Source organism: Carassius carassius, chromosome 43 (assembly GCF_963082965.1).
Source record: "Carassius carassius chromosome 43, fCarCar2.1, whole genome shotgun sequence".
NCBI lineage: Eukaryota > Metazoa > Chordata > Actinopteri > Cypriniformes > Cyprinidae > Carassius > Carassius carassius.
Genome location: NC_081797.1, coordinates 24831404 through 24845342, shown reverse-complemented (window position 1 = coordinate 24845342; position 13939 = coordinate 24831404). Strand labels below are relative to the sequence as shown.

Here is a 13939-nt window from a genome sequence, read left to right as displayed (position 1 = left end):
CCACCTCTGTTTCTGATGTTTGAGGAAGGGGCACATCACCAAAGATTGCAAAAGATGATAAAGACCACTCAACTTGCTTACATCAAGAGCAAGAAAAAAACAATGTGAGGACACTAAAATCAGATTCTACTCCTATTGTAGAAGACATCAGTCACAGAACTTAAAGTGTCATATCTAATGCCCTAATGCAACATGGTTCTGCTATGTCTAGCATCGTTCCTGCCTTCATTTCAGTTACAGAGGAGTCACAAAATGAAATTCTCACATATGTTCTACATGACAAACAGAGTTATTTGACTTTCATTTTAAAGGATTTTCTTGATGAGCTACATATAAGCAGTGAAGCGGTGAAGTTGCGACTTACCACTATGACAGCTACTGATACTCTCACTACACGTTGTAAAATTAGAGGCCTAAGGGTCAGAGCACTCCACAGTGAGAAACACATTCAGGTTCCACAAGCCTATACTTGCAATTTTATTCCTGTAGATAAGGCTTATATTACAACTAGAAAAACGGCGTTGCAATGGCCTCACCTCAAGCACATAGCCAATGAGTTATCACCTCTTCAGAGCTGTGCCATAGGTTTGTTGATTGGATATGACTGTCCTTCAAGAAACAAGGCTTGGATAGAGCATTATAGGCCTTTGTAGTCCTCATCTAGACAAGCAAGGGAACCAAAGCTTTGTTCATCAAGTCTTAGTGAAGGAAATGTTAGTCCCATCTGCAACCAATGTCTTAAAGGTATTAGAGTCAGACTTCAATGAGAAGAATCCAGAGGACAAACATGTGTATCAGGTTTCTTAGTGACTGAATTCAACATAAAGATGACGGACATTATCAACAGAACTGCACCACTTTCTCGGATGCAAGCAATCTAGGGTATGTTGCATGTACACTGCAGTCTCATGATGGTCAAGGCTAGAGTGGCACCCACAAAATTTCATCCCAAGATTAGAATTGTCTGCAGCTGTAGTTGTTGCCAGAATGAGTGCTATGTTAAAGACCGAGCTGGAGATGAAGATCGATTAGGAGTTCTATTGGACTGACTCACAGGTCGTGCTGGCATATGTCATAAATGAAGCAACAGGGTTTCATGTATTCATTGCAAATCATGTACAATTAATCAGTGAAATCACGTGAATCAAGTGAGTCAGTGGTATTATGTCAGCACTTCTGAGAATCCAGCCGATCACGCCTCCAAGGGCCTTTACGTAGGGCTGTAGTCAAGTCCAGCTTTGTCGAGTCCAAGTCGAGTCCAAGTCCAGGACTAGTCGAGACCGAGTCAAGACCGAGTCCAAGTCAAGTTCAAACGTTTTGAGTCCAAGTCAAGACCGAGTCCAAATGAGAGAAAAGAAGGATCCTCTTCAAGACCACATACTTAACTATAATGTACAGTATGTGATGCAAGAGACAGAATATCTCCTATTCTAAGAAAATAATTGTACATTTTTATTTGTAATTATCAAAAAGCATGTGCAATGTAACAACTCTGTAGGGCAGGGGTCTCCAAACTACATCCTGGAGGACGAATGCCCTGAAAAGTTTAGCTCCAACTGGCCTTAAAACACCTATCTGGAAGATTCTAGTGTGTCTAGTAAGAGCTTGATTAGCTGGTTCAAGTGTGTTTAATTAGGGTTGGAGCTAAACTCTTAAGGAGCCCTCCCGGAGTTTGGAGCTGTAGGGTCAAATTATTTTTATGTACGTTATTTACATTTTATTTACTTTATAATTCTGCTGTTGCTGACACTATGTCTCTGGTCAAAAATTTAAATGACTGATGCCTTGGTGCAGCGCACACACACAAAGCTCCGGATATGACGCATGTGCGTGGTTAAGGCTAGAAGGGATACGTTTGGCTCTACTGGGCATGCGCACAAAAATACAGTTAAATTTTTGTCATACTGTACTAATCAGAATCAGAATGAGCTTTATTGCCAGGTATGTTTACACATACGAGGAACTAGTTTTCATGATAGAAGCTCCACAGTACAACAGAATGACAGCGACAGAACATAAAACATATAATAAAAGAATAAAAAATACAAATAAGTAGGTAAGGAATGACAATATACAAATTGACAATTGTAGGCAGGTATATTACAAAAAGCAGTTACGTATGTACAGGTATATTATTTGCAAAAATTTAAGTGTACACTAAGTATGTGTGTTAGATAAATAAGTGAATGTGTTGAATTAAATATAAAAGTGTAATGTGTTCCACAGTTATTATCAATTGTTCATTAGATGGATTGCCTGAGGAAAGAAACTTCCTGTGTCTGGTCGTTCTGGTGCTCAGTGCTCTGTAGCGTCGACCAGCAACAGTTCAATGATGGAGTGTGCTGGATGTGAGGGGTCCAGAGTGATTTTGCCAGCCCTTTTTCTCACTCTGGATGATGATTCGCTCAGCAGTCCGGACTACCCTCTGTAGTCTTCTGAGGTCCGATTTAGAAGCTGAGCTGAACCAGACAGTTACTGAAGTGCAGAGGATGGATGCAATGATGGTGGAGTAGAACTGTTTTAGCAGCTCCTGTGGCAGGTTAAACTTCCTCAGCTGGCGAAGGAAGAACAACCCCTGCTGGGACTTTTTCACAATGGAGTCAATGTGAATGTCCCACTTCAGGTCCTGAGAGATAGTGGTCCCTAGGAACCTGAATGACTCCACTGCAGTCACAGTGCTGTTCATGATGGTTAGTGGGGGGGAGCAGGGTGGTTTCTCCTGAAGTCCACTATCATCTCGACTGTTTTGAGCATGCTAAGCTCCAGGTTGCTGAGAGTGCACCAGACAGCCAGCTCTTTAACCTCCTGTCTGTAGCAGACTTGTCACCGTCCTGAATGAGGCCGATGAGTGTGGTGTCATCTGCAAATTTCAGGAGCTTGACAGAGGGGTCCTTAGACGTGCAATCGTTAGTGTACAGGGAGAAAAGCAGTGGGGAGAGAACGCAGCCCTGGGGAGCTCCGGTGCTGATTGTACAGGTGCTGGATGTGTATTTTCCCAGCCTCACTAGCTGCTGCCTGTCTGTCATGAAGCTGTTGATCCACTGACAGAAGGAGGTGGGCACGGAGAGATAGTTAGTTTGAGCAGGAGGAGGTTTGGGATGATCATGTTAAAGGCCGAGCTGAAGTCCACAAACAGGATCCTCACATAAGTCCCCGGTCTGTCTAGGTGTTGCAGAACATGATGCAGTTCAATGTTTACTGCATCGCCCACAGACCTATTTGCTCTGTAGGCAAACTGAAGAGGATCAAGTAAGGGTCCAGTAATGTCCTTCAGGTGTGCCAGCACCAGTTTTTCAAATGACTTCATGGCTACAGACGTTAAAGCCACAGGCCTGTAGTCATTTAGTCCTGTAATTTTGGATTTCTTTGGGATGGGGATGATGGTGGAGCATTTGAAGCATGAAGGGACTTCACACAGCTCCAGTGATCTGTTGAAGATCTGTGTGAAGATGGGGGCCAGCTGGTCAGCACAGCATTTCAGACAGGCTGGTGTAACACAATCTCGGCCTGGTGCTTTTTTCCTTTTCTGCTTCCGGAAGACCTGGTGCACTGCATCCTCGCTTATCTGTATTGCAGTTGTGGGGGAGAGGGGAGGGGGGTGCAGGAGGTGTGAATGGTGAGAGCGGTTGATTGGAGAGGTGTTCAGATTGGTTTGCAGGAGTTGTTAGTGGTGTGAACGGTTGTGTGGAGAGGCGTTCAGGGCGGGTTACAGGATTTGTTAATGGTGTGAACGGTTGTGTGGAGAGTCGTTCAGGGTAGGTGATGGGTGTTCTTTCAAACCTGCAGTAAAACTCGTTCAGATCGTCTGCCAGTCGTTGATTCTCCACAGTGCTGGGGGGTGGTGTATTGTAGTTGGTGATCTCTTTCAGACTTTTCCACACTGATGCTGAGTTGTTGGAAGTGAACTGAGTCCTTATTTTTCCAGAATAATTCCTCTTTGCCATTCTGATCTCCTTGTGTGTATTTAGCATGTTTATACAAGACATTGTCCCCCTTCCTGTAAGCATCTTCTTTGGCCTGACGGAGCTGTCTGAGTTTTGCAGTGAACCACGGTTTGTCATTGTTGTAAGTTAGATGAGTTCTGGTAGGAATACACATATCCTTACAGAAACTGATAAAAGATGTTACAGTCTCTGTGAGTTCATCTAGATTGGTGGCAGCAGCTTCAAAAACACTCTACAGTCGTGGCCAAAAGTTTTGAGAATTACATAAATATTAGTTTTCAAAAAGTTTGCTGCTAAACTGCTTTTAGAGCTTTGTTTCAGTTGTTTCTGTGATGTACTGAAATATAATTACAAGCACTTCATACGTTTCAAAGGCTTTTATAGACAATTACATGACATTTATGCAAAGAGTCAGTATTTGCAGTGTTGGCCCCTCTTTTCCAGGACCTCTGCAATTCGACTGGGCATGCTCTCAATCAACTTCTGGGCCAAATCCTGACTGATAGCAACCCATTCTTTCAAAATCACTTCTTGGAGTTTGTCAGAATTAGTGGGTTTTTGTTTGTCCACCTGCCTCTTGAGGATTGACCACAAGTTCTCATTGGGATTAAGATCTGGGGAGTTTCCAGGCCATGGACCCAAAATTTTAACATACTGGTCCCCGAGCCACTTAGTTATCACTTTTGCCTTATGGCACGGTGCTCCATCGTGCTGGAAAATGCATTGTTCTTCACCAAACTGTTGTTGGATTGTTGGAAGAAGTTGCTGTTGGAGGGTGTTTTGGTACCATTCTTTATTCATGGCTGTGTTTTTGGGCAGAATTGTGAGTGAGCCCACTCCCTTGGATGAGAAGCAACCCCACACATGAATGGTGTCAGGATGCTTTACTGTTGGCATGACACAGGACTGATGGTAGCGCTCACCTTTTCTTCTCCGGACAAGCCTCTTTCCAGATGCCCCAAACAATCGGAAAGGGGCTTCATCGGAGAATATGACTTTGCCCCAGTCCTCAGCAGTCCATTCACTATACTTTCTGCAGAAGATCAATCTGTCCCTGATGTTTTTTTTTTGGAGAGAAGTGGCTTCTTTGCTGCCCTTCTTGACACCAGGCCATCTTCCAAAAGTCTTGGCCTCACTGTGTGTGCAGATGCGCTCACACCTGCCTGCTGCCATTCCTGAGCAAGCTCTGCACTGGTGGCACTACGTTCCCGCAGCTGAATCCTCTTTAGGAGATGATCCTGGCGCTTGCTGGACTTTCTTGGACGCCCTGAAGCCTTCTTTACAAGAATTGAACCTCTTTCCTTGAAGTTCTTGATGATCCTATAAATTGTTGATTTAGGTGCAATCTTAGTAGCCACAATATCCTTGCCTGTGAAGCCATTTTTATGCAACGCAATGATGGCTGCACACGTTTCTTTGCAGGTCACCATGGTTAACAATGGAAGAACAAAGATTTCAAGCATCACCCTCCTTTTAACACGTCAAGTCTGCCATTCTGCCAATCAGCCTGACATAATGATCTCCAGCCTTGTGCTCGTCAACATCCTCAACTGAGTTAACAAGACGATTACTGAAATGATCTCAGCAGGTCCTTTAATGACAGCAATGAAATGCAGTGGAAAGGTTTTTTGGGGATTAAATTAATTTTCATGGCAAAGAAGGACTATGCAATTCATCTGATCACTCTTCATAACATTCTGGAGTATATGCAAATTGCTATTATAAAAACTTAAGCAGCAACTCCAATTTCGAATATTTATGTAATTCTCAAAACTTTTGGCCACGACTGTAGTCATTGGTCAAAACAAGATTTTAAATCCTGCTCTGCTTCATTAGTCCATCTTTTTACAGTCCTTAATACAGGTTTAGCTAATTTTAGTGTCTGCCTGTAGGTCGGTATAAGATGAACCAGACAGTGATCAGAATGTCCTTAAGCTGCTCGTGGAACAGAGTGATATGCATCCTTTATTATGGTGTAAGAGTGATCCAGTATATTACTGTCTCTGGTGGGACATGTGATGTGCTGTCTGTATTTAGTCCGCGGGAGAGATTGGCTTTATTAAAGTACCCAAGAATGATTAAAACAGAGTCCGGGAGTTGTTGTTCTGTCTCTGTGATCTGATCAGTGAGTTTGTGTAAAGCCAGGCTCATGTGCGCTTGTGGATGAATGTAAACACTCACCAGAATGAATGAGTGAAACTCCCTCGGCGAATAGAACGGCTTGCAGTTGAAAAACAGCATTTCTAGATCAGGACAGCACATCTTCTTTAACACAGTTACATCTGTACACCAGTGTTCATTGATGTAAAAGCATGTCCCGCCACCACGCGATTTCCCCATTGACTCTGCATCGCAATCTGCTCTGAACAGCTGAAAGTCTGGCAGATGGAGCGCTGTCCGGTATGTCTGAGAGAGCAGAAGTAGTTTGTCTGTTTTGTTGGGTAGATATTTGCCAGATGGATGCTAGGCAACGGCATTCGAAATCCGCACTTCCTGAGTCTGATGAGCGCTCCAGCTCGCTTTCCCCATCGGCGCATCCTGAAGCGTTTGATCAGCACCACTGCTCCTCCAATAACAACATTCAGTAAAACGTCTGAATAATTGAAATCCGGTAAAATATCTTGTGGTGTGTTCTGCCGAATGTTCAGCAGTTCATCCCTGGTGAAACTGATTGCAGGAATATAACTAAAGACAGGACAAACAAACAAAAAAAAAATACAAAAACAACTGCAGAGCATGTCACGGCGGCAGCCATCCTGTACTGGCGCCAGACGAAGGGGCTTGCATAGACTAGTCTAGCGCAGTCGGAAACAATCGACTACTTGAGCATGCATTAACCATAATGCATACAAAGTGTTTGCAAGTACGATGTGAAATTTAGGATTACAATATTGCGTGGAGCTGTTACTCTCTATGACCTTATCTATCCCAGCAAACATTAAAAACACAAACACATAAATATGGCATAAATCGGTAGAAATATGTAACACAGAACATTTCCTAAAAATGCATTTAGATACGTTTGTACATGTCTATAGTTCTATGGGGTTGCGTGTATAATTGTTACTTTGACTTTTAGCTGCGTGTAGTTCAATATATACCCGTGTTGTGAATCGGTTGTGAGAGGACGTCACTAGGGGATGTCTTTTACACGTGCATTACACGTCCATCATGACCCTCTATGAATGAAATCCTTATGAAATATGCAAAAGCTGTGCTTACACCTTGGTTAATACTGCAATAATTTATTTAAGTGAACCAAGTAATTTTTAAGATGTTTTAAAGAGGTTGTGAATAGACGTCCACTGACGTCTTTTATACGTCTTGTCATGGTTGTGAAAGACTAGCAGGAAAAAAAATTGTATACAAAGTAAATATATTTACTTTATCTTGTTTAAATAATTTATAATCATAAAGTGCCCAGTGTGGTTAAGTGATTGCAAAGCCACACTGCAATTTAGTCATTATTTAACCTGTTTTATGTATTTGTTGTTATTATTTTTATGGAATCTATGCATATACATGTAAAACAGTTATATATCCGGTCACCATCTCGGTCTGAGTTGTATGTAATTGCCAAAATGGTGCTGCCAAGATGTAGACACAAAACATAGTAATATATTTTGTGATATTACAAAATCCTGCGATAGGATAGATTATCTCGCGAGATCTCTCGTTCTTCCAGAACATTGAGCAACCACGAGGAGAGATCGACTTGAGGAGGGAGTTGTATCGATATATATCACTTAATTATTTATAATTAAGGACACTTTTAAGTGAATTTATGCATCAGATTGTTGTTTTATTTTCAGTATTTTGTTTGCTTTGAGTTTGTTGCTTGACACCTGGTTGGAAAGGAGAACAAGGTAGTTAAGATCATTTATGCACTTATATAACGTTACACACATATATTGCATGTGTCTCTGTTGACATAATTTTGTTGTTTAGGATGAATGTTTGTGTTAATTGCGCAATTTTATTGCTGTAAAGTGGATTGTTTTGTTTCATTTTTTTGTATAAGGTCTCATTACAATTTCCAAAATTGTTTATTCATCTGTTTTAGCTCTTACGGTGTTGTGAAGTCTATAAGGACAATAAAACACGAAAGGAAAGACAGTAGAACATCAGTGAATGAGTTAAATCCTTTATTCTTCAACTGGGCTGTCACAGTAAGAGCTTGCCCTATTGATTCCATTTGCTGATGTAAATGATGACAGATGAAGTATCAAATTTGAGCAATCCTGTGAAGGAAATTGAAGTATTAAAGGTTGCACAAAACAAGGAAACAGATGATGAGATAGAAGATCGATCTGAAGTTGCAAAGAGAAATGAAGTACGTCGCTCTGTCCGTGAACGAGTTCCAATGAAAGGCAAGAGGGCTGCTGAAAACAGACATCACTAAAAGCCAATTAGCGTCAATTATAGACATATTGGAAAATGAAAGAGAAACTGTAATGAATGCATACATAAAGGTTCGAAGTTATGCAACACCACCCACTGATACAAGGAGAAGAATTGATGCTTGCGATGCCGTGACAAAGGATATTGTAAAGATTGCTTATGAGAGGATCTCAGGTGTGGATGGAGACTTTGACAGTGAGCGAGTAAGGGGGCGTCTTCGTGGATGCTTGATCGAGATTATGCTCGCTCCATCTACGTTTCTACGGTCTCACATATCAGCTCAAAGTCGAGTACGCCCATAAGTCAACCTTCAGTGAACTCCATCCTGATTGCTAAGCGCATAGATGCAGCAGCAGAGCTTGCAGCAAAGGAAGCAGAATATGCAACAATAATGGAGGAAAAGGAACAAAGGGAAAAAATACAACTTCAAGAAGAGAAGCAAAGGAAAGAACTGGACGCTCAAAGGAGTGAGTTTGAAAGATTACAAGCAGTAAAAGAGGTAAGAGCTGCTAAAGCAAGACTAGAAGTGTATGACGAGGAAGAAACCACTCACCCTACTAACCAAAATGACGAGCTGCTACAGCCTGTAAGCATTTCCACAAACAAACCTGTGTATTCATCCTCAGTTAAGCCAACACTCAATGAAAGGGTATCATCGCCAACCCCCAATGTGGATATATGTCTTACCTTGCACAAGCTGTCCAAGACAGTATAACGTTAAACAGACTTCCTATGCCAGAGCCCACCATTTTTACTGGTGACCCAATTCACTTCATAGAGTTGAAAGCTTAATTCCAATCACTCATCGAAAACCCTAAAACCCTAGAAGGCATCTTTTACAGAAATAATGAGGAAGCTTACAAGGATGCATGGAAAAGACTTCAAGATCACTATGGACAGCCATTTACTATTCAAAGAGCATTCCGAGAGAAACTCGCAAACTGGCCCAGAATCCAGCCAAAGGACTCTGAAGGTCTCCGAAATTTCTCAGATTTCCTGACCACATGTAATGACGCTATGCCTCATGTGAAGGGACTGGAAATACTGAATGACTGTGAAGAGAATAGGAAACTTGTGAGCAAACTTCCTGATTGGGCAGCTGCCCGCTGGAACAACCAAGCCACACAAACACAAACACAGTCACTTCCTTTCATGCCCTTCACATTTCTGAAGCTAATAAGGAGAAACATAATCTCAAGGTTAGTAAGAACAAGGCCAGTGTCTTCCATACAAAGATACACAGATCACACAGCATGAGAATCCAAAGCTAAAAATCACTAAACCATATTTGTTCTGTCAAGGTAGTGAACATCAAATTCATGATTGCTCTAAATTCGCTTCAAGATCTCTTGAAGAGCGAAGACAGTTCATAAAGGACACAAAGCTGTGCTATGGATGTTTGAGACTTGGTCACAATGCCAGAGAGTGTCCCTCCAGACATAGCTGTAACACCTGTAAGAGAAGACATCCAACCTGCTTACACGACGACGGCTTCATTCTTCATTCTCCAGAGAATGCACACGAGAAAGTCACAACGTCTTTAAGTGTAGAATCTGGATGCACATCTGCTAACACCTCAATGATTGTGCCAGTGTGGTTGTCCTCACAAAACAACCCAGTCTCTGAGAAACTTGTCTACGCTCTGTTAGACACACAAAGTGACACTGTCTTCATTGAATATGCAGTAAGTCAAAGTCTAAAGGTCGATTCATGCCCAGTAACACTTAAGCTCACCACTATGGTTGGGAAGGATTCACTGATATTAAAGTGAAAGAGTTTCTGGTCTTAAAGTTAGAGGCTTTAATTCCACATTAGTACTAGACCTTCCCCCTGCATATACTAAAGAATGTATTCCTGCGGATCATGCCCACATCCCTACTAGAGAGACAGCCAGGTGTTGAAAACATCTTGCTCCTCTGAAAGACAAAGTTCCCCCACTTCAAGACTGTAAGGTTGGTCTATTAATAGGATATAATTGTTCCAGAGCTTTGGCCCCCAGAGAAGTCATTCTTGGAGCAGAAAATGAGCCATATGCTGTTCGTACGGATCTCGGATGGAGTATTGTGGGCCCTTCCTTGACACATCATGAGTCACAAAGCAGTCTTACTATGTGTCACAGAGTATCTATCGAGGAGATTCCTGCTGTAACGCCAACTGACGTGATTAACACTAGAAGTCCCAGAGATTTGTAACCCTCCTTTAGCCAAGTGGATGCTAATTGGATAGTCTTTTGGCTATGATTAGCATCAATTCATGTGTAAATGTGGTCATTACCTAAGCAATCTGCAGGGGGATTGGGTGTGTGTGTGTGTGTGTGTGTGTGTGAATGGTTGCTTGTTTGTATGTGTGGGGGAGGGAGGGCTGCTAAAAGCAGAGAACTTGATTGACCATGTCTCACATTGGCATGTAGGGTCTTGCCCAGGTGTAAACAGGTATGAATTAGCACATCTAATTGCATGCAGCTTGCTCTCAAATGAGAGGTAATTCCTTTTGTGCTGAGGTGGATAAAATCTCACTGCACATAGCCTACTATTTCAGTGCCCTCAAGAATTCTGTGGTGTAGGAACCTCCTCTCCAAGAAAAGAAAATGCAGAGAAGACTCACCACTCGGCAGGCCTTGGAAATGATCCTGAGTGAAGTAAACCCTTGTGACTCAGATGGAGAAGACATAGAACTTCAGCCGGATTCGGACTCAGAGCTGTCTGATCTGTCTTCAGGTTAAGTTTAATTTCATATTATTTCCTATTTCATTTCAAACCAGTAAGTGGAAAACACCAAAAAAGCTGAGTGGAGTGACATAAATATTTACTCTGCCTTTTTTGTATTGTCCACTTTTTTGTTTGTACTACTTAGCAGACATTCACTGCCATCTGAAGTTGTTTCTTTGCTTTAGTTGTATCTTTTTATTTAGGAAGATATTTCAGACATTATTCCGATACAGAGAAGGAGATACTGAAATTATTATTAGTATCTATGCATGCATTTGTAATATCATTTGACTTTTCCATTGCTCACAATTTGAATTTGTTCACACTGCAGATGAGGAGACTGCTCCTCAACCAAAAAAGAGAGGCCGTTTGGGGACTGACCTGACAGAGACAGCGAAAGATGGCACAGTGTGGCGTGAAGAACAGGTGGGGACGCGTCTCCCTTTCACCCCAATCAAAGCGTACGCTGCAGATGGAGAGCCAACGGCTAAGGCCAGGAAAAGTATCTCGAGTCGCCTTCAGAGCTTCCTGTGTTTCATCACTCTTGACATGCTTCATAGCATTCAAGAATGGACTATTCAACATGCACAGGAAACAGAGCATGTTCATTGGTTCATGGCCCTCCCTGAACTAATGGCATTTATTGCAATTGTCATCTTGCGGGGGCTTACCAAGGTTCCATCACTACGTGACTGCTGGTCAGCAAACCTGGGAAACCCACATATCATTGGAACAATGCCGCGAAACCGCTTCCAAGACATCATGCGACACCTACGCTTTGATGACAGGTCCACCCGGAGTGATCGAGCAAAGACTGATAAGTTTGCTGCAATTTCCAGTGTGTGGGGATCATTTGTCACCAATTGCATCACGTCCTACAACCCTGGTCTACATATCACCGTTGATGAACAGCTTTTCTCGTCAAAAACTCGCTGCTGTTTCCTGCAGTATATTGCAACTAAACCTGACAAGTTTGGGATCAAGTTTTGGGTGGCTTGCGACCTAAAATCCAAGTACATTTGTAATGTCCTCCCATATCTTGGCAAGGACCCTAGTCGTCCCAGTGGAGAGAGACTGTCTGAAAATGTAGTGATGAGGCTGATGGAACCATTCCTAGACAAGGGCAGAAATGTTACCACGGACAATTTCTTCACATCGCTGTCACTTGCGCATAAACTTCTTAGCCGGAAAACCACCATCCTCGGCACAGTCAACAAGATTCGCCGGGAAATCCCTCAATCTGCTAGACACACAGATCGCAATGAATTCACCACTCGTGATGAATGGAGTGTTGGAGTGTTGGAGTCAGATTTCAAAGATACTGGAGAAAAGACAAGATTAGTGTCTCAAGAGGACATTATGTTCTTGAACAAACTGGGAGAAAATATCAGGATGAGGATTATTTCTATGGTGGAGAGATGGAGATTTCTACTCACAGCCTCAAACGTTCCGCATGAGAGTACATCTGTTTGGTGCCTCGTCATCCCCCGGATGTGCTAATTATGGACTAAAGCATCTTGCAATAGAAGGTGAACATCTGTATCCCCTAAGTTCACAATTTATTATGCAGGATTTCTACATGGATGATGGAGTCTCCAGTGTGGAAAGTCCAGAGAAGGCCATAAAGTTGGCTTGAGAAGTTCGGCAACTTTGTGCACTAGGAGGCTTAAGGTTGCATAAATTTGCATCCAATGACAAGGCAGTTTTGGAGACAATACCGCCCTCTGAGTGTGCTGTAGATGTTACATTTGTCAATCTCTCCCTCACTGACCAGTCCTTGGAAAGAGCCCTGGGCATACACTGGCATCTTGAACATGATTATTTCAAATTTCGTGTCATTATTAAAGACCAGCCAGCAACCCGTAGAGGTATACTGTCTACTGTGGCCTCGTTATTTGACCCATTAGGGTTTCTCGAACCATTCTTGCTCAAAGGAAAGACTGTTCTTCAAGAAATGTGCCGAAATGGCAGGGGCTGGGACGATCCCTTACCTGATGATTTGCAGTTAGGTTTGGAGCACTGGAAGACCGATCTTCTTAACTTGGAGAAGATTTAGGTGCCTCGTTGAATTGTGCCTGCTGGGTTTGGGACAATCATGATGAGAGAAATTCATCACTTCTCAGATGCCAGCATGAGAGGATATGGCCAGTGCTCATACCTTAGGCTCAAGAATGAGCAAGGTGACATCCATTGTTCTTTGCTCATGGCTAAATCTAGAGTAGCCCCACTTAAGGTCACCACAATCCCTCGGTTAGAGTTGACTGCTGCGGTTGTGTCAGTTGCAGTGAATGATATGTTGAAGGAAGAAATGAACCTTGGAGATGCAGAAGCATATTTCTGGACTGACTCTCAAGTAGTGATAGGTTATATAAACAATGAAGCTCGCCGCTTCCACACGTTTGTTGCGAATCGAGTTCAGAGAATTCATCGCACCACAACTCCTCAGCAGTGGCGATACATTCCACGTTAATGATCTGGTCACTTCCAGCTGGTTCAGAGGACCAGACATTTTGTGGGAACAGCAAATACCTTCCCCTGTGGATGTTAACACACAACTTCTAAGCGGTGACCCAGAGGTCAAAAAGGCTCAATCACTTAACACGCAAGCATTAAAGTATTCCTGCTTATCCAACCGTTTCACAAAGATGTCCTCATGGTCCAAAGTCATCCAGGCAGTTGCACGCCTACTACGTCGTGTCAGGAAGGACAAGTCCAGTGACCACAGTACAGTGGCAGAACGTGAGGATGCTAAGTGCATCATCATTAAGGACTTACAGAGTCAGATATATGCAGAAGAAATATACTCCGTAAGGGCAAACAGCTCCCACGCAGCAGCAGGCTATATAACCTAGATGCCTTCGTGGATCACAACGGATTGCTGGGATT

At 42.7% G+C, this 13939-nt stretch overlaps 1 protein-coding gene across 1 annotated transcript; it reads left to right on the top strand.

Moving 5' to 3' along the window:
* Positions 1 to 10724: 10724 nt before the first annotated feature.
* Positions 10725 to 12689, top strand: LOC132125358 (uncharacterized). Its single transcript, XM_059536733.1, has 3 exons — positions 10725 to 11062; positions 11385 to 12463; positions 12624 to 12689. The coding sequence occupies exons 1-3, from the start codon at positions 10933 to 10935 to the stop codon at positions 12687 to 12689; spliced, it is 1275 nt and encodes a 424-aa protein (XP_059392716.1). The 5' UTR covers positions 10725 to 10932.
* The last annotated feature ends 1250 nt before the right edge of the window (positions 12690 to 13939 follow it).